Raw genomic sequence first — 26,534 nt, forward strand, 5'->3', positions numbered from 1 at the left:
TTATAATAAAAAGTAATGTCTGTTTTAATACTATTTGTAAATTGTGTGCTACATATCCTTTATATCAGTAACATTTATTTTATGCTTATTTAGGTATATGTACCTACATAAAATCATAGGTACATATTTATACCAGTGAAATATTGATTTCATTTCATTTTACTTATTTCTTAAAGCAAATGAAAACATCTTCCATGACCATCTAGAGAGAAGATAAGATTAAGCAATAAATGTGAAAGTTCTTTATACATGGTTAAGTGCTATACAAATAATAACTGTGATAATAATTAAAGCACCCTTTTTCCTTCTGATAAAAACATTTTCAAACTTTAAATGGAAAGAATCTTTACTCTTTGAAATAAAGATTCACTGGAGAAGAAAGTTTATGAGGCTAGTAGAGTTGTGTCCATTTCATCAATCTCTGATACGTTTCTTGCTAATTTTTATGTCCTTTTATTATGAACTAAAAAATAGACCATTTAGAATGGTTATTTCTATTTGTATCTGAATTGAAACCATTATTGTCTCCCAATATACACAACTGAAAACAGGAAACTTTGAGTGTAATCTAAAAAGAAAAGAAAGACAACATTGATACATCATGGGGAAATGAAGTAAGCAGACTATAATTACTAAAATTGAAATTTGGCTTAAATGGAAAGTTCAAAAGCCCAACTATTTCTGTGTATGCTCATGGATCTTAAATAATTAAAAGTGGCCATTAGTCATCTCATTAATGTAGGAACTGACTCAGAGGAAGCAATACCATTTGTTCAGTGATGCTCATAGTTATTATCGCTTGATTGAGTTGGCAGGCAGAAGAATGGGTCATCATCCCTGCTTAGTTTTCACTGTTTGTTCAGATTAACTCTATGATGACAGAATGTCTGTTCTGTTAACTGCTCTATCTACCACTAGCACCAAGCATAGTGTCTGGCATCTATACATTCAAAGAATAGCTGCTGAATGAATGAATGAATGAATGACATAATAGTCTTAAATATAGTATGTTACACATTATACACTGAAATACTGTATTTTCCGGCATATAAGATGACTTTTTTTCCTGACTTTTTAACCCAGGAAAATCTCAAAAGTCGGGGGTCTTATACGCCTGAAAATACGGTATTTGGGTTTTAAGCAATCTGATATACATTGTCAGAGATTTTTCTAACCTACCATATTTTCCGGGGTATAAGAACCCCAACTTTTTAACCCCTGCGTTAAAAAGTCATCTTATACGCCGGAAAGTACGGTAAGTATTTGATATGCATTATTTTATCTAATCTTCACAATATCACTTTTGTTATTTTCCTATATTACCAATGAGGATACAAAGGCACATAAAAGTGAAGGCAAGACTGAACTCCAGCCTGCCTGTTTCCAAGAGGAGAGGCTGGTTCTTCAAGGGGTAAAATACAAACACAAGGTTATTTTCTAAAATTCTTAAAAGATTTTCCCTTTTATTTTTATAACTGCTTAAAACGGTGAACTATCATAAATTGGTGACTTGTTAGTAAGTGGTATTAATTCACTATTGTTTTTTCAAAACTGTTCTGGTTTTGCAGATGGTGCCAGCAAACTGAATTTAGATTTCTAAATCATGGCTTAATATATAGGAAAGATGGCTCTGGGATAGAGATATAGTCACGAAGGCAGAATCTGTGTTTGCTTAGAGGCAAGGTAATATTTTCCAGTGCTCTGCTTAAAGGTATATTTAACTCTAAGGTGGATAGTTTTCCATATGTTTGCCTTGCTTTGCTAACACTTTCATCTCATTGAGAGTACAGGAGGCAATAGGGAACAATTTCTTATAATCTAACTAGAGGCCCAGTGCACAGATTTATGCACCGGTGGGGTCCCTTGACCTGTGGCGGTCAGGCCAAAACTGGCAGTCTGGCATCCCCTGAGGGGTCCCAGATTGCAAGAGGGTGCAGGCCAGGCTGAGGGACCCCACTGGTGCACGAATCCATGCACCGGGACTCTAGTATGCATGTAAGATCTTTGGTGAATCTCTTCCCGCTCTTCCCCTTCACCCCTTCCCTCTGAGATTCATCAGTCTGTTCCATGTTTTCATGCCTGTGTGTTGAGCATCTGCCCCCTGATGGTCAGTGTGCATCATAGCTACTGGTTGAATGGTCATTTGGTTTCTTAGGCAACCAAATATAAATATATATATATTCTGACCAATATGGGAAAATAATTTGCAAAATAGGAAGAGTTGGATGCATAAGGAGACAGATAACTATTCCTAGAATCCATACTGTCTGGAAGGGAAAGCTTGGACAGAGAAAACTGTATACTTTTAAATTTTCAGAAGGCAAATTTGAAAAAAAAAAATAACCCAGATATGAATGTCAAAAGTATAATTATGGCCCTAGCTGGTTTGGCTTAGTGGATAGAGTGTTGGCCTGTGGACTGAAGGGTCCCCAGTTTGATTCTAGTCTAGGGCACATGCCCGGGTTGCAGGCTCCATCCCCAGTAGGGGGCGTGCAGGAGGCAGCCAATCAATGATTCTCTCTCATCATTGATATTTCTATCTCTCTCTCCCCCTCCCTTCCTCTCTGAAATCAATAAAAAACAAACAAACTATAATTCTGGCTATATGAAGTTACAGAAGAAAAAAGTATATTCTATACTTCAGTATAGGTTAGGTCAGGCTTAAGGGGGATTTGTAGAACAAATGACTCATTGCTAAAGATGGAATGATTGGCATTTTGAAGGCTAAATTAAGAAAATGATCTGTGGCTTACAAAAATAGTAAGGGCATGAAAGAGGGCCTTTGGAAACATGTTCAGATAAGAAAATCAAAGAAAGGGATGGGCCCACCGATTGCAGTGAACACCATTAAGTCAAGAGATGATGCAGAAAAGCAGATATCCTCATTCTAATTTCCTATTTGTGCTCTGCAAAAGAATTTTAGAATATAGAAAGACCTCATATAACTCAACACCAAACAAATAATCCAGTTAAAAATGGGCAGAGGACCTGAATAGACACTTTTCCCAAGAAGATATACAAATGGCCAACATATATATGAAAAGTTGTTCAACTTTATTAGCTATTAAGGAAATGTAAATAAAAAATACAATGGGATACCACCTCACACCTATTAGAATGGTTATTATCAACAAGATAAATAATAAAAGTGTTGGAGAAGTTGTAGAGAAAAAAGCACCCTCATTCACTGCTGGTGGGAATGCAAACTATGGCAAACAGTATAGTGATTCCTCAAAAAACTAAGAGTAGAATTATCATTTGACCTAGCAACCGTTCTTATGGGTATCTACCTGAAAATTTTGAAAACATTTACTCACAAATATATATGTACCCCCATGTTTATTGCAGCATTATTCATGGTGGCCAAGATTTGGAAACAATTGAAATGTCCTTCAATAGGTTATTAGATAAAGAAGATGTGGTACAAATATACAATGGAATATTACTCAGCAACAAGAAAAGATGAAATACTGCCGTTTGTGACAACCTGGGTGGATCTTGAGAATATCATGCTAAGTGAAATAAGTCAGATGTAAACAGTTAAGAACCATATGATTTCACTCATATGTGGGATATAAAACAAAAAGCAACAAATGAACTAACGAGAAAAGCAAACAAACAAAAACTCATAGACACAGACAGTAGTATGGTGGTTACCAGACAGAAGGGTGGTGGTGGAAGTATTAAAGGGTAAAGGGTGTCAAATATATGGTGATGGAAGAAGATTTGACTCTGGGTGGTGGGCATACAATACAATATACAGATGATGTATCATAGAATTATACACTTGAAACCTATATAATCTTTTTTTAATATATATTTTTATTGATTTCAGAGAGGAAGGGAGAGGGAGCGAGAGATAGAAACATCAATGATGAGAGAGAATCATTGATTGGCTGCCTCCTGCACACCCCACACTGGGGATCCAGCCCGCAACCGGGCATATGCCCTGACTGGGAATTGAACCGGTGACCTCTTGATTACTGGGTGGATGCTCAATCACTGAGCCACACTCGGCTGGGAAAAACCTGTATAATCTTATTAACCAATGTCATTCCCATAAATTTAATAAAAAATAAAGAAAACATTTGTGAGGGTAAAGGAAGTACAATATAATAGTAAAACAAGAAACAATAGGAGAGAACCTTGCTACTGCAAAAGAGTTCAAGATTTCTCTTTCAAAAGAGTTGCACTCAAAAGTTACTAGGAAAAGTTGCTGTATACACACTGTTGATGACCTTTAAGCTAAAGGGAAATTGAACACTGGATATGTGCAAATGTTACTCATTTTTCAAATGAGAAGAAGTAAAATCAATAAATGAGACAAGTGATATTTACATCTATTCCTGGAAAGTTTCTAAGATATCCTGATGAACATTTGAGAGCCAGGAAAAGAAGTTATAAGATGATGATGCAGTTTAAGTTTACTAAGACCATGCCTAATTAGACCAATTCCTTTCTTCCTCATGGCTGCTGGACTTGTCACTCTATCCTCTGTGATATAAAAGTACATTCTCTATATTCTGTCTGCTCCTTTCTCACTGAGATGCAACCCTCAGTGAAAGTACACCTTTGTTGTTGTTGTTGTTGTTGTTCATCCTCACTGGAGGATATTTTTCCATTGACTTTTAGAAAGAGTGGAAGGGAAGGGGAGAGAAAGAGAGAGGAGAGAGAGAGAGAGAGAGAGAGAGAGAGAGAGAGAGAGAGAGAGAGAGAGAAACATCGATGTGAGAGAGACACATCCATTGGTTGCTTCCCGCATTCACCCCAACCAGAGTGGGGGATCAAGCCTGCAATTGAGGTACATGCCCTTGACTGGAATCGAACCCAAAGACCCTCCAGTCTGCAGGCTGATGTTCTATTCACTGAGCCAAATGGCTAGGGTGAAAGTACACCTTTTAGGAGGTATCCTTGAAAGTCTACTTCCTATACTTGACTGTGAAGGCAGGGAGCATATATCTTTATATCCATATTGTTTCTATGAATACTATTTATTGACTAAACTAACAGCAGATAAAAGAAATGCATTAGAAAATTTTGTATTAGTATTTCATTAAAGCATGTCATAATACCCTAATGATATCCATATGAACAAGTGAGAGGAACATATATTGATTGCAAGGGCAACTACAGAGATTAATAACTCTTGGAACCAAAAATTAAAGTGTTTTTAAGTAAACCAAAATGAACAAGGGGAATTGTTTCTATAATATGCAGCAGACCTGTCTTTGGCCCTGTCTTGCTAACACATTTTTAACCAAGAGTTAGATAAAAATACGGAGGGTGATTTATTAAACCATGGGTGATACAAATTTGGAACAACAGTATACAAGTTAGGTCTTAGAAAGAATCAGCATCCAAAACCATTTTCAGTAGCATTAGAACAAGCTGTTGAAAGTAATAGAAGAGTAAACTAAATGGGACAAGAGAAACTGAACGGAGATATAATTGGGTCCGAAGAATAGACTACAAATGTACCAAAAGGCTAAGCAGCAGCATGAACAAAAGGCCTTAAGGGTGATCGTGGATGTTAAACACACCAGCAGTGCGATATGGCTGCTGAGTTAAGTGAATGTGATCTTAAGATGCATAGAGTGACGGAGGAAAGACAAGTTGAATATTTTGTGCATGGTATTCTATTACAAAAATATTTAACAATTTATCCACTCTAATAATGGACTTTATTTTATCCCTAAATGTTGGGGCTATTACAAATAGAGCTTTCAGAAACATAAACATGTTGTAGGGTAGCACTGTCCATTAGAACTGCAATGCTGGAAATGCTTTCTATCTGTGCTGTCCAACACAGTAGCCACTGGCCACATTTGGATATTGAGCATTAAGTTGTGAGTCATGCAATTCCAGAACTGAATTTTAAATTTTAAAAAATCTTAAATTAATTTAAATTTAAAGAGCTATGTGTGAATAGTGGCTTCTGTATTGGATAGTGCAGTTCTAAGGTATATACCTGAGAATGGAATTTCTGGGACATGAACCATGTATTTATATAACTTTTATAGCTACTGCAAAACTGTTTTCCAAAGTGTTTTGAAGAATTTACTCAACCAGTAGTTTGTGAGTTTCTATTGTACCACATTCTCATCAATTCTTGGCATTGTCAGACTGTTCAGTTTTAGCTATTCTTTGGGTGTGCAGTGGTCTCTTATTGCTATTTTAATTGAGATTTTCAGATTGCTAATGATGTGGTGTTCCTTTCTGTATGTATACAGATATTTGTATTTCTTTTTATGTAAAATACTAGTTTAAATCTTTTGCTTATATACTGTCGGGTATCTGTCATTTTCTTATTGATTTATTGGTGTTCTTTATAAATTATATATTCTAAATAGAAGTCCTTTGTTGGTTATATATTTTGCAAGTAGCCACACACAAGGATTTAATAATATTGATACCCCAATCTTACTCCAGACCAATTAAATCAGAATTTCTGTGGGTGGGGTGGGGGCATATTTAAAGGTTCCCTGGGTGATATTAATTGTCCTATGTAAGGTGAATACATTAGAAATTATTGTAAGTAATGATTTGCTAACCATAAACTATCTCTCTGAAGCAGTTATGGTAATGGATATGTGGACTGTCTTTGGAATAAGATTGCCTGAGTTTGCTCCTAGGCTCTGTTCGTGATAGACCTTAGTGTTAACTTTTCTGTGCTCCAGTATTTTTTCATTTGTAAAACTGGGTAATAATATCTGTCAGATAGTCCTTGTGAATACTAAATGAGCAATTATATGTAAAGTGCTTAGACCTATATATGACACATAGCAGATGCTCAGTAAGTATCTGTGTTATTTGGCGATAATAGAACTCTGTACTATTTTTAAAACTATTTTGTAAATCTAAAGTAAGTTCACAATAAAGTTTTTAAAATGTAGTGAGTTTTGCCCTAGCTGGTTTGGCTCAGCATTGGCCTATAGACTGAAGGGTCCCAGGTTCGATTTCGGTCAAGGACACATGTCCTGGTTGTGTGCTCAATCAATCCCCAGTGGGGGGCATGCAGTAGCAGTAGGTAGCCAATTAATGACTCTTTCTCATCATTGATGTTTCAATCTCTCTCTCTCTCTCTCTCTCTCTCTCTCTCTCTCTCTCTCTCTCCCTTCCTCTCTAAAATCAATATGTGTGTGTGTGTGTGTGTGTGTGTGTATCGCCAAATAACACAGATACTTTTTTTTAAAGCAGGTTCATTTCATACTTTTTATATATATGAAATGAGCCTGCTTTAAAAAAAACACACTGAGTTTTCAGCCACTTGAGGTCACATAAGGGATAATCTAACCACTCAATAAGAGGTTGTAGAAGAGATTTAAGCCAGATGGGGTGGTTCCAATCCATAGCCTTTAAGGTTTCTTTAAACCATGAGTTTTTTGTTTGTTTGTTTTTAACAGAATTCTTAGTTTAAAAGGTGAATTATAGGATTCCACACAAACTTTGATCTAAGGCTAATCCCCTTGGATTTATAGAAAGTGAACAGTTTTACTTCATTTGAGCAAATGCATACTGTGAGGATCACAAAATGTGTTATGAAATATTTGAATTAGTTTATTCATTTCCCTTCGTTTTAAATACTTGTGAACAAATTTACATTCGTGGATGTTTTCAGCCATACTCAAAATAGTTATTCTAAACTATACCATATATTAGAACACGGGGCTTGAACAATTTAAATCAGGTGAAAATTATACTCTGAAGTGGAGAAAAAAATTCCAAACTAAACATGCAATATGATCCATTTTTGTCAAAATTATAAGAAAGAGCTTAAAATTTTATTAGATAAAATGTAAACAGTTTTTAGCTCTCGGTGGTTGGAAGTGGGTGTTTTTCTTTGCTGATCAGCAATTTCTAAATTTTCTACAATAATTATATTACTATATAATCATAAAACAATGAAAGTTATAAATGATTTTTTTAAAGCAGTGTAACAGTTTTTCAGGTCTCTGAACAGTGGAGTAATGAATGAAACACTCCAGACAAATGAACATAACCAGATATAAAACATCTGTACTCCTGACAGTCATTTGTGTTAGGATGACTGCCTTGAAGCTACATATCTGATAGGTGAATTTTTCTCTGATCCTCACTTCAATTAAAAATGTTGGAAGTTATTCAGCAAACAAGTGAAGCATTTGCAATTGTTCAGCTAACAATGTCACAGAAAACACTTAACACCTCAATGCCCAATTTAATTTTTTAATAGTTTCTTTTTTTCAAATGTAAAGAGAATATGCACTTTCTTTGGGGGGGGGAAGTAAAGAGATTGTGTATTGTGGTATTTTTTCTAGTCTTATTTCACTTTATGGGGCATATATTAGAGGGTTAATTTAGCCCTGGTCTCTAAATTAATATCCATCTCCTAGTGATTAGACGCTAACACAGTACTTTTTAAATGTTAATGTGCATCTGAACCAATCCAGGGATTCTGATTCTGTAGGTCTGGTATGAGTTTGTTAGAAATGCAGAATCTTGGACCCTATCTTAAATCTACTCAATTACAATCTACATTTGAACATCCCCATTTGACTTACTTGCATATTGATCTTAACCTAATATAGTCTAGTTCAACTTTTGGTTTCTACAGTTTTCTATGAAAATTACTTAAATAAATAATCCTATATAATAAATGCCTAATATGCAAATCAACTGAATGGCGGAATGACCAGTGGAATGACTGGCTGCTATGACATGCACTGACCACCAGGGGGCAGATGCTCAACGCAGGAGCTGCCCCCAGCCCGCGGGCCCCAGGCCAGCCAAGGCAGGTGCCAGTGGGGGGAGTAGGGACCCATTGCACCACTGGTCGCCCCGCAGAGGGAGGTGACTGGCGGGGGGCGGGGCCCTGATTGCCCCACCAACCGCCACACAGATCAGCCCTGATTGCTGGCCAGGCCTAGGGAACCTACATGTTCACAAATGTCGTGCACCTGGCCTCTAGTCCTATCTAATAAAAGAGTAATATTCAAATTAACCATCACTCCACTACACCCACAGGCCACGCCCACCAGCCCATCAGGAGCGAATATGCAAATAAACCCGGCCACAGAGAGCAGGAGGGAAGCTTGGGTTTCTGCGACAATGGAGGAAGCCAAGCTTTCCGCCTGTCCTTGCCGGCCTAGGCCTCCACTCAAGGCTACAAAGTTTCAATGATAGAAGATACATAAATCCAAACAGAAATGGCAGCAGCCACAGAGCTGGAAAGAGCAGGAGGCTAGGGTTGCCCCCGGCGATGGGGGAAGCCAAGCTTTCTGCACACCCTGGCCAGCCCAGGCCTCCGCTTAAGGCTACAAAGTTTCAATTATAGAAGATACATAAATCCCAACAGAAATGGCTGCCACCATGGAGCAAGCAGAAGGCTTGGCTCCGCTGCAGGCTACAAGTTTCAATTGTAGAAGATAAATAAAGCCCAGATACCAGGCCCTCCGCTTGGGTCGCCAGGGGGTGTGGCCGGCCTGCAAACCACCACAGGCCCCTTGCCCAGGCTGCCCCACACCCCAAGGGAACCCCCACCCTGATCCGGGACACCCTTCAGGGCAAATCAGCCAGCTCCCACCCATGCACCAGGCCTCTATCCTATCTAATAAAAGAGTAATATGCAGATTGACCATCACTCCAACACACAAGATGGCTGCCCCCATGTGGTCAAAGATCCTGCCCCCATGTGGACACAAGATGGCTCCCACAAGATCTCCAGCAGGGGAGGGCAGTTGGGAGGGACCAGGCCTGCAAGGGAGGGCAGTTGTGGGCGATCAAGCCTGCAGGGGAGGGCAGTTGGGAGGGACCCAGGCCTGCAGGGGAGAGCAGTTAGGGGCAAACAGGCTGGCAGGGGAGCAGTTAGGCATCAATCAGGCTGGCAGGGGAGTGGTTAGGGGGTGATCAGGCTGGCAGGCAGAAGCGGTTAGGGGCAATCAGGAAGGTAGGCAGGTGAGCAGTTGGGAGCCAGCAGTCCTGGATTGTGAGAGGGATCCCAGATTGGAGAGGGTGCAGGCTGGGCTGAGGGACCCCCCCCCCCCCCCCCCGTGCACGAATTTTGTGCACCGGGCCTCTAGTAATATTATAAAGATTATAGAAATCAATATTAGCAAATAATACAACTTTTACTTGTAAAACTATTTTTAGATAAAGTATTTTCTTTAACATAAAATTTCTTTGATTCTTAGGTGACTTTAAAGTTAGTTCTTATTGGTTTATTCTACCTAATGCCAAGTGGTTTGTGTAGCTAATCAAATGCAAGCACTTCCCTTACTTGTCCTCATTTGAGAAGGTTTGTTTCTGAACCTGTTTTTCTATATTCTACTGGCATAGCGGAGGGGTTTTCAACTTAAGTAATATAATGATAGAATTATCAGTGGGATTAAGTGGCATAGTTACATCATATCTTTGTTTCTGATTCATAATAAATAAATGAGTTTCTAGAGCTTTAAGATAACACGTTAAAAGAAAAGAAAATGAAATCCATGGGAAATTTGTTGAACTTCATATTAAAAAAGAAAATTATAGTGATCACCCACAAGCCTCTAACTTATTTTATAAATCCAATTTTCTTTATTCATAGATGACAAGGCTTTGGGGTTCTGGTAAATCATTATTTGAGGTACATTCATACCACATTAAAACTATAACAGAAGAACTCTGACATTTCTGACTATTTTTCTGACTATAATGAAAATTAATAGTGAACTGCTTAGAATTCTACACTATAGGGTTCCAAAAGGAAGTGATTATGTGGCTAAGCTTAACAATAAATCCCTGTCTTACAAACACTCTCAACTCTGATAAAGTTTATTGGATCACATTTAAAATTAACCCTGCGAATGCCATTCTAATACTGTCTTCTTTACGCCTTAACCTTGATCTGATACTCATTCCCACAAGGATTTCCAATGCGATGTGCTGAGAATTTGTTTACTAACATAAATTCTAATAAAATAAGTATTGTAAAGGAAGGCTTACTAAATGTATTTTAAATCCAACCTGATTTTTTAAAAGCCTGAGAACAAAGAACTCACACTATTTTATGTCAGTACCTTTAGAGAGGAGCTGATACATTGAGCCTACATAATTGAAAGCACAACCATAGAAAAATCAAAAGAGATAGTATTTTTATAGAGTTGCTGCAGTGTCTGCTACAGTTTATTTTTTATAATAGATTTTTATTTGATTTCAGAGAGGAAGGGAGAGGGAGAGAGAGATAGAAACATCAATGATGAGAGAAAATCACTGATCGGCTACCTCTTGCATGCCCCCCACTGGGAATTGAGCCCACAACCCAGGCATATGCCCTGACCAGGAATCGACCCAGGGACCTCCTGGTTCATAGCTTGACGCTCAACCACTGAGCCATGCAGGCCAAGCCCCTCTGCTACAGTTTAATATATCACTATAAGATATATAAGTTAACATAGCTTTCTGAGCAAAGAAGGTCTTGGAAAAAAAAAAAGGATGAAATGCAAGTGCTTTCCAAGTCACCATCTATTCCCAGGAAATATTTGCTGCTGAAGAATAAAGTAAGACTTTACACCTTGCTTTTGTCATAGAAAAAGTTCTCATGAGCTTTTCAATCCTAAATATATTTTATAATGTTAACCTTAAAATCCACAGGCAATTTTGCAAAGGGAAAGTCATACCAATAACATTAGCCTGTGGCCTAAGGATTTCTTACTATTGTTTTAAAATTTATGATAGTATTTCAATTAGTCTCTGAAAATATAAAGTTTACCTTTCCTAAATATTCTATTATCTATTTTACCACTAATAATTTTTTACAGCTATGATTTTAAATCAGTTTCCTTAATTACTTGCTCTTCACAAATGTTAAAATATTAGCATTCAATATGCAAATTTTTATAGTTCAAAGATATCTGGATTGATTAAAGTTTTGTGCTGTCCATACAATTTTATTTTTTGATTTACAGAGGTTTCTGGTAAGTTGTGTTTCTTCATTCTCTTAAGACTATATATTGATATGTAAAGTGTCTAATGCTTTCATGTTTATAAGTGTAGTTAACTGATTATAATCTCTGAACTACAACCAAGACTTTTACATTGTTATGTTTTACATGATAATAGCTAATGTTGTAAGAAAATACATAAGAAAATAGAGACATTTAAAATTATGTTGAGTGGATGAAAAGCAAGTCCCAGAAGACTAGGTGCAGTATGATACCATCTTTAGAAAGCTCAAAATAAGCAAAACTAAATATATTGGGCTAGAGTATGTTCATTTATTATGTTCATTTATGCTATTACTACCCTTTACCTCTTTGCACACAATATGCCACAACTGCCTAATCCTCACAGCTTCCAACTACATGGTAATATTTAGTCTAGTCCAGTGGTCGGCAAACTCATTAGTCAACAGAGCGGCAAACCGAGGCGGCTCGCGAGCCACGGTTTGCCGACCACTGTGCTAAGACAATAAAACAAAAAACAAAAATGATGAGGAAGATTCAAAATAGCTGTAATGCATAAGGGGTGTGCATGAGGATGGGATGGGGCAGTGGCACATAAGTAGTTGCAAGTTATTGGGATGCACACACACACACACACACTTACTAGTAAAAAGTATTATGTACTTTTTAAGTGTGAGAAAACCAGGAGGTTTAGATTATTCAGGAGCAAATTGATGCTGAAATCATAGGAATTCAGGGTACTATATTGTTCTTAAAAATACTGAGCATTGTCCTATCAATAATACACTTTTCACTGTATTTCTTAACTTATGGAAAATATTTAGTGAGATACCAAGTCACTAAATTATGAATAATTCTTTTTAATAATATAATTTCTTTTATTAACCAACTTTTAAAATGCTGGTGTCAGAGTAAGATTAGTAGTTTTAATTAATCAATAAGGATAAAAGAAACATAAAAAAGAATAAAAGAAATCTCAGATAATTCTGCTCATATTCACAGTTGCTGTTATATGGTCATATAATAAAGGCATTATTTCTAGCAGATATTTGTAGAGCTGTGCTTTTGATTCCAGAGACTGGGAGCAACTGGGTTTCAATTTCTATCAAATCATGTAGGAAAAGATTTCTCTTCCTAGTAAATAGTGTGGAAAGCAATAATAAATTTAATTACTAGATATGAGACTTTGGAGAAAAGAACAATCTCATATTAATATAACATTACCATTTTAATAAAATAAGTTTCTCTCATTATTCTAGGCAGGTTGGAATCTAGGAGAGAAGGGGATGAAATTAATGTATAAATTCTTTCACTTTTATAAAACACTACAGGCCTAATGCACAAAACTCGTGCAAGAGTAGGCCTTCCTTCCCTAAGCTGCTGGCACTGGCTTCCCTTGGGCACCCAGTACCCGGCTTCCCTCACAGCCTCAGCTTTGTCTGGAAGGACATCTGGAAGGATGTCTGGTCTAATTAGCATATTATGCTTTAATTATTATAGACTAGAGGCCTGGTGCACGAAATTTGTGCATGGGGGTGTGTGTGTCCCTCAGCCCAACCTGAACCCTCTCCAATCTGGGACATCCCTCTCACAATCCAGGACTGCTGGCTTCCAACCGCTCGCCTGCCTGCCTGCCTGATTGCCCCTAACCGATTCTGCCTGCCAGCCTTATCACTCCCTAACCACTCCCCTGCCAGCCTAACTGCTCCCCTGATGGCCCAATGGCCCCCAACTGTCCTCCCCTGCCAGCCCCCAACTGCCATCCTCTGCCGACCTGGTCGCCCCCAACTGCCATCCCCTGCCGGCCTGGTCACCCCTAACTGCTCTCCCCTGCCGGCCATCTTGTGACCACATGGGGGCGGCCATCTTGTACGAGGGTGTGATGGTCAATTTACATATTACCTCTTTATTATATAGGATTATAAAACCTTTCATCCTTAAAGGATAGAACATTCAGCAGGGCTTGCAAAGACTCACTTGTGTGTATTATGGAATAGTTCCTTATTTCATTTCTAAGGAGTACTATAGGATCTAGTTCTAGCAAGATTAACATGTAAGCTGTCTAGAATAGTTGCAGCAGGACTATCCTAGTTGTATAAATATTTGCCTTTACTTTTAAAAAAGAAAATTTCTTTTGGTGTCTTGTGGAATACTTTTTGGGTAAAGGAATAATAAAACCTACAAGTTAACTATTTGAAACAAGGTCTGAGAATCTAGTCTGAATTTAAGTAGATTTCTTGCCCTACAATTCTCAAATAATCTATTTAACTCTTCTAATTCATATATGTATATTGAATGAAAATGTAAGGTCCTTTCAAAGATACCTTGAAATAAAGTTTAGTATTATGGAAATTAATTGAGGCAAGTGTAATTACACTTGGACTTGATTGAATGGAATAAGCAACTGAGAATTGTTTTTCATGCCTGTCATATTTGTTCTCACTTTAATTTCACAGGAAGAATAATCTTTACTGTACCTGACGAGGAGTTCTTTCTGATTTACTCCTACACCATTCCCAGTCTGAAAGGTCTGGTTTCTGACTCTCCTCATGAGAAAGTCTTCTTTCTGGCCCTTCCAAAAAGGTGGTTTCTTCATATTGAATATCACCTGTTTTTTCAAAGAGCAGTGGGTCAATGCCCTTTTCATTGTGGGAATCCTGTTTAGCCTCTATAATATCAGTGTTCGTATACTTGTTAATGCCTTTCTGTGTAGAGCTGTCCAGGGAGGGTGTAGTGCTGATTTCCACTTTTATGGCACTGAAGACATTAGGAGTGTCTCTCTGAGAGTCTTTTGGAGTTTTGCATTCATAGTTCATGAGATTGTGATAGGATGTAGAATTTTCATCATCACCATAGTAATCTTCATGTGCTATTTTATAAATTCCATAACTTTGTTCAAATGATAGATTGAATTCAAAGCAGCTTCTCTTGGCTAAGTAAAAACAAAAACAAAATTCCATGGTTAGGAAAGTAGATATAAACAACAGTTGAATATACATAGTAAATAAAATTAGGAAAGTGCATTCAACCTCATTACTATGAATTTAAAAACTATCCTCATTTACTTCTTGTCAATTATGCAAAGCAATTATGCCTCACAAACTCAAGTCATTTTTTCACTCCGTGCCTAATGTTTCTCACTGGCACAATGAGAGGCTTGAAATACATCCAATTCCAAGAACCCAGTAGTCTTTAAAGCAGTTTTATGTCTCAAAAATGTAACTATTAATTAGAAAACTCTTATAATGTCTCAGATGAGCTGTCTTTAAGTTAGGGGAAGTGCATCAGTTATGAAATATAACCAATAAAAACACTTCTTGTTAGTGACTTTTCTTAACATTAAAGATAAATTCTGACTGAGTTAACTAATGTAGGTAATAGGTTATAACAATATAAAAGAGTTAACAGCGCTTGACTAATAACTGACAAGAAACTTAAAGACTATCAGAATATAGTCAGGATCTTTTGAAGTCTATACTGCACTTAAGAAAAGGAGATATAATGTATTTATTCTGAAAAGCAAACCTCTGAAAAGCATGATTAGCTCTAGTCTTTTGTTTTAATCATAACTTGCTAATTACAATTTATACATATGTAATTATATCAATTTATAAAAACAATTCTTCAGAGAACTATGTCACCAGATACTCTGATTTTGTCAAAAATTAAAGCTTAAAATCTGATTGTGATATAAAATGTTTTAACTACTTAATTTAAAAAGAACACATATCATGCAAACAAAATGAGTCTGTAAGCCATATCCAATGCATATGTCTACCACCTAAAACTGTTAAAACCTTTTTTTAACATTTTTGTTTTGAGACATAAGTAATACAGGTTACTGCTGGAGAGAATTGTTATTTCTGTAAAGTATTTTTATTACTGACGTTCATCATCAGGTTGCAAGTCTCAGTTTCCATCCAGTGAAGCTGAGATGTGGAATTATATTTCCATCTGCATAATGAACCTGTGGTAAATATGAGTTAGGGAAAAATTCCTTTCTTGTTCACTGATAAAGATTTAAAGGGGGGAATCTTAGTTTGTTGAAGAGAAAAAGCTTAAATGTGAAATCGAAGCCACATTCCGAAAGAATCAAAGTACTATAATTGATCAAGCCCCTGCATACTTGAGGATAGGCCATCTTTGGGGTTTCAAATTTCTGTAGTGTCTTCCTAGCAAAAGGAATATTTATGTGGAATCCTCAGACAGTGAAAGTATATCATTCTTATTCAAAGAATGCCCCTTTGGGTCATAAAAAATGAATAGAGTCATTTGAACTATAAGTATTTTAAACTAGAATCACATTTTATTTTAGAATCCATGCCTCTTTCTGTATGCCTACATATTTCAGGGCCTTCCCTGAATTTTAAATTAAATAAAAATAAGAGCAATGATAGGGAAAACTATTATTTTGATCTTGAAAGGCCTGGTTTTTATTTCAAACGTGAGATATTAATGTTACTGTTGATTCTGCTAGTTTGCCTTACGCTCTTCTATCTCGACCGTACAGGATAGAACACTCCCTAGCCCATTTGCAGTGATGGCCATTGCATTGCTTTACTTTTCAGCTCTGATGCAGGTGCTCTTTACTTCTTAAAATGACTGTCCTGAACCACTTAACTAAGACTTTTCGTTTTCACTGGCACTAGACTCTTTTTGTCTTTTTCACAATTTTAAATACTATAAGAGGCTGGTTCATTAATTTAGTGGCAAAAGGTTAACATTTGATAGACTGTTTGAATTTATCGACTTGTTAATGTTTTTTATATGCTTTGTTCTTTTTTTAAAAAAATAAAAAACAAACTCAGGTGTTTGGTGGGGGTTTTGTTTTGTGTTTTTCTAAAAGCAGAGGCATACACTTAAATTTTGATTTGGGACTGTTTTTAGGCATTTATTGTTACTCTGAAAACTCTCCTAAACCCTGGAAGAATACAAGCAGCAAATAATGAAAATGCTCTTCTTTACTGTTCCATTAAATAATAATGGGCTATAATATAATGAATTTTTAACTCTTTAGAGAGTTCATCTCTTTTCAGATGCAGGCTTCCTAATGTAGAGTTGGGAGATGAATTTATTTCCTACTCTGGGCTATGGTGAATTTACCTGAAATTATTATTCAATGTATAAGCACTTCACTGAGTTGTTCTAAACCCACTCATTTAAAACTTCCTTTCAGCACTGTGCCAAGAATTGTTTCACATTATAATTTCTTTCCTCTATTTTCCATTTACATTTGTCCTTGGACTCTTTGTCCGCTCCTCGGGTGGGCAACTTTCTCAATAGGCCACTTTTCTGTATTTGACTGTATGCTATTGCTCCCAGCCGCCGCACTGTGGAGGACTTACTTTTTCCCCCATCAGATGCCACTGTATAGGTATCCCGCTTGCAGTTGATGATGCAGCCACAGGGCAAGTGGGTCCAGCGTTTGGACAAGACAAACACGGGGGTTACGGTGGTGGCCAGCAGGGTCAGTAGAAAGCTGAGTGACTCGAAGGGAAGGCTCTGAAAACCCACCACGTGCTGGACCACCATGTGGATCTGCAAAGGAGAGAGCTTCAGACAGATCCCAGCATCACATTTTTACTCCCCCAGGCCTTTCCCGCAAGCGTGCTGACCCAGACTCCTTTTCCTGGCCCCTTCCCTGCCCGAGAGCCGCAGGTTCTGCATCTGGCCTGGCACCCCTAGCTTTAGAGGTGGTCTCCTGGGATCTCAGATGCTCCAGACAGAACAGGACTTTGGGGGCTTGCACTCCTGAGTGTCTGAACTTGCCTGCTTGCCAGCTCAAGTCTCCACCAAGGAAGCACAGTCCACAATGGGGAACTGGGGGTGCTACTGGGAAAACAGGCAAGTGTCTGTGAAAACTGAACCTGGTCCTCCGGATGGCCCTTTGTCACATCCCTGCAATTTCACCTCTGGGCAGGCCAACGGTCACAGCAGGGTGCTGCCCTGATACTTCTCAACTGGGATCCCTCAGGGAGGCTTGAACAAAAGCCCGTTTTGTCCCTTCTCTTCTCTCTCTACTTCTGATTGAGCCTCTCCTGTTGGGATGGGCGTTTCCTCCTAACCAGGCAGGAATGGAGTGGAGAGAATAGAATAACAACAGAAGATTGGGGAGAAACAACAACAAATCTCTTTTTTTTTTTATAACTACCTCCTTTTCTGAATACTCCCAGGGATTGCTACGAGAGAAGTGAACACCCTTGGCCACGACAGATCTAGGAAAACTAAGTATCCAATGCCCCAAAGCTCTCCTTGCCCCCTCCCCAATTTTAATTTTGAAAGAAGCATTTGGTATCAAAGGCTTCTCTGCGGATCGGCGCTGCCCTTCGACTGCCTTCCTACAAGTGCATCTCTAAAACCGAGAGAGATACGTTTGGAAGCGGACTCTTGGTGATTCCCCAAACCAGGGGCGCCCGGTCCCAACACGCACTCACGCTGTCCGGCACACACCCCCGCGCACTGCGAGCAACTGCACTTTTACCATCATGGGAAGCCAAAGGATGACTTTGGTCAGCGCTAGGATCAAAGAGAAGCGCTTCTGCGCTGTGCTCACGGTGAAGCTCCTGGTGCCGTAGAGAGTCCCCGGGTCCTCACGCCTGCAGGCTCCAGCCCCCGCGGCGGCGCTGCGCCCCGGCCCGCGCTCCTGCTCCACCCTCCCGGGCGGCCCCGGCCCCAACACGGCGGCGTCTGAGCTCGGGGAGCATCCCGCAAAGCGACGCAAGGCAGAGCCCAGAGCATCCTCTGGGCACAGGGAAAGCACTCTCTCCCCAGTGGGAGGGGTCCCGGGGGTGGAAGTGCCGCGGGAAATCTCCTGGTAGTTGGCATAGAGTCTCAGCGGCTCCTCTGAGCACAGCAGCTGGTGAATGAGCGGGACCGAGAGGCCGGCGAGCAGTCCGAAGGCTGAAGTGTACACGGCGAAGAGCAGCAGCACGTAGGAGCTGGAGCAGTCCGCCAGGCAGCCCCAGGGCGTGCGCACGAAGGCGCCCCAGCCGCACAGTGGGAGCGCGGAGAGCAGCAGGCTGGCTGCCCACACGGTCAGGGCCACGCCGAGCACCTGGCTGGATCTTCTGGAGGCTGCCTGGCTCCCTACAGTCCTGTGCATCGTGTAAAAGTTGTAGGAGACTAGGAGAGTCGCCTTCAAGTTGCTCGAGAGGCCCTGGCACAAATAGAGTAAGGCAGAGGTGGTGCACAGAGACTGGAAGTAGTCGAAGACCTCGTTTGGCCACTGCAAAAACATGAAGATGGTCACCGACAGGACGCTCAGGAGATCATCCCCAGACCAGGACGCCACGAGCATGGACACAACAGTTCTGTTCTGCGTTTTCAGCAGGGAAACTAGTGAATAGATGCTGCCTGCCAGGGCTGCGAGAGTCATTAAGCATGTCAGGCAAAAAAGGTAGACGTTCAGAGTTCCTGGTGGATTTGAAAGATCGGTGGAATTATGATTTTCTTTCCATAGGCTAGAGTCATTTGTTAAGTTACTGAGAAATACAGACATTGTCCTCGGTCAGTATTTAATTTCCCTTTCCATGAGCCTGTACACATTCTCAAAATAAAGCATGGCTGTTAGTTGCAAATCGGATCTCATTTTCTCCTACCAAGTTTCCCTCTCTATGTTCCCCCGTCAGTCGAGCAGAAAATGGTCAGGCATTTCTCCTTTAGATCTGACTCAACCCATATTAAAAATTGGATTCCGTTTAAAGCATCAATAAGAAACTTTTCAACATTGCAATTAAAAACAAACCAAACAAAACCTCCCCCCTGAAACCATCAAGTTTCAGGCATGAAAGCAAAAGCTCCTCAAGGCAGATTGGGAAAAAAAAAAATGCTGTCTGGGTCCTTTGGGTCCTTCTTATGGAGCAAAGCAGTTTGTAGCTGGAGAGAATCAAACTCTTTTCACTTTTTAAGAGCAGTAAAAAGATGCATTTGTTTCCAGAGCTGGATTCAAAGGCAGAGAGAGTATCAGGTAGGTTTCAGCTTTGCCGATTCAGGGAGAGAGGCAGAGAGAGACAAAGTGGGAGAGAAAGAGAGAGAGGATGAGAGAGACACAGAGCACAGATCCCCTTCTGAACCGCTGTGTTCTTCAATCAGCCAGTGATCCTCCGAGCTGCAGGAAGGAGGGAGGAGCCAGCTCCAAGCAGGAGAGAAGCAGGAACAAAAGGGAGGGGAGTTCAGTGTATGAGCCAAAGGATATCCATCTTCTCAGCTTGCCTCATTTGAAACAAGAAGCAGTGTCCTTGCTAAGCCTTCCCCTTTGGTTTTAACATAGAAAACCGAATACTTGCTCACGTTTGATGTGAATGACAAATACTATCTTAGAGAAGTCCAAGCTACACCATGAAGGGGTTACTTTTATTCTTCTCCAGACCTCTCTGATTCATAATCTATTGGAGGAAGAATATTATCAATGCCATGTTTAAAAGAATAGGATGTACCAGCTTTGATTTTTTGTTGTTGTTATTATTTGTTTGTTTTTTAATACAGGGTGGGGTAAAAGTAGGTTTACACTTGTGAGTAGGAAAAACAATTTATGTTTGTATTATTATTTATTAGTTATTGTATTATTTCCCATACAAACAACTATAAACCTACTTTTGCCCCACCCAGTATATGTTGTACTTAATAATAAAAAAAAATGTCATTACAGTCCTCATTACACTAAACAAGATTTTGCAGACTCTTTGATAGAACCATACTAGCTTTAGGAATATAACTATTTTCTGACCATGTCATCAAGTTAAGCGAGCTACCATTTGAATAAATAATATTTCTTGTTGTTAAAGTCAGGTTACATTGTATAGGGCCTAAAAGGTTACCCCACAAAAAACACATTTAGCCAGAGTGTTGCCAGGACTGTTGCATAGAATCATTGCATCTCTGAACTCATTTAAACAATGGTCAGTTTTGCAAGAGGAGTTGTTTAGCAAAGAAGTAGCTGACAGCAGTAGTCTGATATGCCATTTCCCAGGATGCTTCGGGGTGGCTACCCTAAAGCATTCCTTCTCAGTTCAGCCTCAGGACCAGAGGGGTCTGAATGGAAGTGGGGTAAGGGAAAGAAGAAAGTTGATATGATTACGACCTAAATTAATGGAAGTGCTAATAGAGCTCTGAGCATGCCGTCCATTTTAGAGATAATTGAAGCTACATTTTGAACCTGAATCTGATCAAGTGGGAAGTGATTGTATTAGTCATTGCCAGCCATACGCTTCAATAAATACAGTAGGCGCTTTGCTATTCTTGACATGGTGTTTGATTTCCCCTTTGCTCTGCAAATGGAAACACAATCATTGTGACAGCTAGCTCAGCACTCTAGCTCTCCCTACTGATAACATAGACCTTGGCAGTGTGGTGTGAGTAAAGATCTGGGGTAAATTCATCTTAAAATAATGTTGCTTCAGAAAGCACAAAATGATAAACAGACCTTATTTTTTTTTTACTATGTTCAGTGTTCTGTGGCATGCTATTTTCTCTCTTCTCTCAGATCTTATTCTTTCCTGCCATATGCAAAAATATTGTTTTTTAATATGGTATTTAACTCTGGATTTTCAGTTGGGTTAGACAATCAGTATCACACTGTTAAAAATGAATAGACATTAATAATAGTTATTGCATTACCGTTTGATGTCTAGGAACATTCCCTTTTTCATTACCATCATATCTGGGTTTTCTATTACATATAAATTTGGAAGAGAGACGCCTTACCATAATGTCACCCTGGTCTCTAGGCTATAATAAAAGGAGCAAGCGTGTTAACACACATCCAAAAGTTGGTGGAATTGCAGCCAGTGGGGGAGCTAGGAGAAATATCTGAATTTTACTCCAGACCTTGCAGTTGTTGGTTGTGTAACCTTGGACAAAAGTTTTTATACTTCCTCTGAGTGTTTGCTTTCACATATGTAAAATAAGAGGACTTGAATGGATTATTTTAGGCCCTTTGAATGTCTAAAGGGACAATATAATATTTAAATAGTTTGGGTTAACTTCATCTTAATTTTCTTTTCTGCCTGTTGCACAATAATCAATATTGTCACCCAGCTGTTGTTGCTCAGTGGTTGAGTGTTGACCTATGAACCAGGAGGTCACAGTTTGATTCCAGGTCAGAGCATATGTCAGGGCATATGCCCTGGTTGGGTTATGGGCTTGATCCCAAGTGAGGGGCATGCAGGAGACGCCCAATCAATGATTCTCTCTCATCGTTGATGTTTCTTTCTTTCTCTCCCTCTCCCTTCCTCTCTGAAATCAGTAAAAAGATATTTTAAAAAAATCAATATTGTCATCAAATAAAAGGTAGAAGCTTGTAAGAGATGATGCTTGGATTCTCCATGCTTTCTCTTTCCCTATATGGCATGGAGGCCCTTAGTAATATGAAGATGGCATAAGATTCAAGCAGCCTGAAATGTTGGGCCAATTGAAGGATCAGGGTTGCCCTGGAGGTCTGTGGGAACCTATAGTAGCTTTGTATGAGTGAGAAGTAAAAGTTGTTGTGTAAATGGCTGAGTTTGAGGTTTGGTTGTTACTGGGTGCTAATCTAGCACATCCTATTATAGTTAGGTATACTGTTGACCCCACACAGGTCAAAAGTGGTAGAGCCAGATTTAAAAATCATAGTCTGGCTCTGCATTCTTAATTACAACAGACCCAGACTTTCTAATTACCCCTCTTGGCACCTCATGCTTGGGAACATTTCCAGTGGATGTTAATAATGATAATGTTTTGTTTTTGCTTTCCTTTCTCAAAAAGCATGTTTGGAATATCTCATTTTTCAAAATTTTAATTTATAAATAACTGTTGACCAAGCTTTATGTTATATATATATATATATATATATATATATATATATATATATATATATAATGTTTCTTGAAAGTTGTAAGCTCTTCCCCTAACCATAATCTCATTTTCCTTACAGTAGCCTCATGAGCTAATAATAAAATAATCATTCTAAATGCCTTACACATAACTTTTAGAAAACTAGGAAGAAAGATGTCTAAGAAGCCCCTTGTGCCTTAAAAATTTTTTCCTCTGTTCTTGTGAGACTCATTCCTCTGTCTCACTTGCAATAAAGTTATATCTATTTAAATATAAATTATGATTATGCTAGAAAAGCTTAGGTGAAGACTTGTTTATTGTCCTACTGCTGCTTTGATTATTTTATTAAAAACATTTTTTAATGATTTTTAGAAAGATAGGAAGGAAGAGAGATAAAAACATCAGTGAGAGAAACATCATTGGCTGCCTTCTGTATGCCCCCTACTGGGGATCAAGCCTGAAATCAGGGCATGTGCCCTGACCCAGAATCAAACTAGTGACCTCTTGGTGCATGGGTAAATGCTCAACCAACTGAGCCACAATGGCCAGGCTGCTTTGATTATTTTAAAACATATACCAAATATAGCATTACAGACTATAAAACAACCCATAGAGAGAATTACATGGCAATAATTTCATTAGGCTTTTAGTTTATGAAGTCCTTGATGTAATTATACCTTTGCAAAGCACTGCAGGCTATTCATTTCTCTAAAAGTCTACATTATATCTGAAAATCCTCAGAATAGGAAATGGCATAAAAAAAGTCTAGTTGAATATGGCAGAATAACATCCGTAGTAAACACAGGACCAATGGAAACATTTAGTCTTATTTTATGAAAATAAAAAGGTATCATAGGTAAGTTAATCATGAAGATGATAATATTTCTCTTTCTAGAAATACAGTATTATATAGCCAAAACATTTTAGAAGACTGGCCCAGGTTAAGACATTTGCTAATGTAATAATCAGAGCTGAAATGAAAGATCTCATAAATTATCCAATGTATACAGTATATTCAGATACATTTACAACATAGGAGTAAAATCTAGATTTTATAAACATGTATAATAAATGTATAAATTTATAATATATATGATTGTTCATATCTAATATCTATATTATATAAAATATATGCATACTCTGCTTTAGCTGATGGTTTTCAAAAAAATGACTATCAATTTGGCATCATAGGAGAACCCAATTGCTGTGATTTATTTTCTTCTTTTTCAATGTCTCATCAGAAACCTACAATGTTTAATTCTGTCTGATTACTATGAATAAGGACACAATTTAATTTGGCTCCAAGTCAAAGAGACTAACTTCATGAATCTAATTTTGAAATCTGCTAAATACATTGTTAATCCAAAGGTCTCTCAAATGGGAAATTCTATGTTTTTTTTTTAACCTGTTCCCTGGATGAGACAAAAATTTTGAGGTATTTATGTATGTATGTACATCTATATATACCTATGTATGTTCATATGTTAATGTAGAACAGCTATTGAGAGAAATAAGGTTTGTTATTAATGGTCACTGTGTAATCAATTTTACTCATCTGGTAGTTATGCAAGATTCACCTAGCCATTAAGATAATATCTGGAGGAGAGTTTTTATAGAGCTGTGTGAAGCTGTTGAATAGATTAAGAATGACTGAACCTATCCTACAGAATAAAAAAAGCAACAATATATAGCTATTTTAAATATGATTATATACTATGAACTTTCATTCATTCATTCAACATCCCTTTGAGTGTCTAAAGGTCAGACAATATGTATTAGTGGTAAAGAACATTATAGTTCTTGTCTTTGTAAAGGTGGGGTTTAGTCATTTTTCATACTATCTTCTTCCTTAAATTCCTCTCTGGAAAAAAAACAACACCTTTCATCCTAAGGGATTCAATACAATAAATATTTAATGCTTAGGATGAAAATGTCTTGATGCACAACAAATTGACCAAGCCTTAAATTAGTAATGAGATAATGCAAGGGGACCCCTATACCTTATTTTCACAGGGTCCACTTGAGCTACAAGATTTCAAAGAAATTATTTCAATATCTCCATTATCTCAAGGGTAGAATAATATCTTTTTTTTTCCAATCCAAAATGTGTTTATTGGGATGGTTTCCCACTCATCTTGATTTGAGGTGCTTTTAGGGCTGCTTCCCTCTGAAGGAACATCCTTCTGTAAGCCTTGCTTTTCCTCCTGTTGGCTGACAGAGAACAGTGGAGCAACCAACACACAAAACTGCTGTTCATGCATGGCTAAACACGGTGGTGATTTTACAGCATCCTGGGCATTTTACATCCATGAAGTAGGAATCGGGGCTCTGCACCAGGCAGTTCTTGGGTTTCCTCTTCTCTTCGGGAGAGGGATGGAGAAGATCCTTAGCGAGAGGCATCTTGTCGTGGGGAGGTCGTCACTGCCGGAAAGGCTATAGTAATATCTTGAGCCAAGTATTATCACTGCAAGTGGTGTACAAAGGAGTTCTATCTTAATCTTTAATTTTTTTTTTTCACTAGGGAGCTGGTGAAAACTTTTCAGTAACAATGAGACTAGTTCTTCGTTCTGGCCTGGCCATGATTTCTTTTCATTTGGCATGTCCCATGTTATGCTGATCCTTGATTATAATGTGTCTTCCCCCTCATTCCTGTCCCATGTCAGTGTGTACTGGGGTATTGCTTCCTTTTAAGTAAAGCCTTTCTTAATATTTTCAGGAATTTCTGTCTCCACATCTATAAATGGTTAATGTTCACTTTATGTACCCAAACTTTATTAACCATGTTCTCAAAGATGGCTGCTCTTTCCAGTCCTCCTTTGCCAAATGAATGCCACTCATTGCCCTGGGAGTGGCATCTCTTTCTGTGCCCAGTGCTATGGCTTTGCTTTCTAATCTGAGCACTCTGTCCTGTAGGAGCATCATCATCTTGCCTTGAGGTGATACCTGGGGCATGATAATGGGTAATATGTTTTATCTCATGTCTTTTGGCAGGAGGAGTAATTTCCTTATTAAGGTCCCAGTTTACTTAACTAAATAAAAACAGTGACTTTGAAAGATTTCTTGCTTTATTTTAGGGGTTGGCAAACTATAGTCTCTTTTTTGTAAATAAAGTTTTATTGGAACATCGCCATAACCATTTGTTTAAGTCTTTTCACGGTTGCTTTCAAGCTACAACAATGGAGTTGAACACTGAATAGTTGTGAGAGAGACTGTGTGACCCACAAAGCCAAAAATATTTATTATCTGGCTTTTTACAAAAAATTGTTGATCCTTGATATAACTAAAATAGGAGCATTTCAATTCAAAGTAATCTCCCATTGGTAGAATGTTTGAGTCATGTGTGAGATTTAGACATATCTACATCTTATGTAATATTATACATTATATAAATTATAATTAATAATATCAATAACAACAATGCTAAAAATGGCTAACATTTATTTAGTTCTTTTAATGCACTGGACATTTTTCTAAGTTATTTACATGTAATAACTTATTTAATCCCACAATCCTATGATGAGGGTATTAGTTTTAGCTCCATTTTTCAGATGAAGGAACCAAGGCTTGGAAAGTAAATTACCCACCTGAAGTTACTGCTGGTAATGGGTTATCCAGAGACAGAACCCTGGATTATGGGAGCAAGATTGTGTGTACTTTATTTTTCTGCTCTGTTCTCTAGATTTCTTGACGTTGCAAACATCCTGTGTGTCAATAAATCAGAGGGATTGCTGAGGAAGAGAACTTCCTGAGGCAAAACAAATTTCTGAGGCCCTAACTCTAATAGAATAATAGAATGATGTAGAT

The 26,534-nt window shown here is 38.3% G+C and overlaps 1 protein-coding gene and 1 pseudogene across 2 annotated transcripts in view; both read right to left on the reverse strand.

The window, feature by feature from the left end:
- The window catches only part of GPR149 (G protein-coupled receptor 149), a gene marked incomplete at both ends in the record, with an annotated part of 52,486 nt that extends 33,067 nt beyond the window's left edge, over positions 1–19,419 (reverse strand). The window contains 3 exons of the mRNA XM_079766987.1: positions 14,399–14,853; positions 17,267–17,459; positions 18,403–19,419. Coding sequence (XP_079623113.1) covers positions 14,399–14,853; positions 17,267–17,459; positions 18,403–19,419 — 1,665 coding nt within the window. The remainder of the gene's footprint in view (positions 1–14,398; positions 14,854–17,266; positions 17,460–18,402) is intronic.
- Positions 19,420–24,837: 5,418 nt separating this feature from the next.
- Positions 24,838–25,130, reverse strand: LOC307097350 (small ribosomal subunit protein eS27-like; annotated as a pseudogene). Its single transcript has one exon. The product of its transcript is annotated as a small ribosomal subunit protein eS27-like (transcript).
- Between the last annotated feature and the right edge of the window lie 1,404 nt (positions 25,131–26,534).

The sequence above is a fragment of the Cnephaeus nilssonii genome (assembly GCF_951640355.1).
Source record: "Cnephaeus nilssonii genome assembly, chromosome: 3".
NCBI lineage: Eukaryota > Metazoa > Chordata > Mammalia > Chiroptera > Vespertilionidae > Cnephaeus > Cnephaeus nilssonii.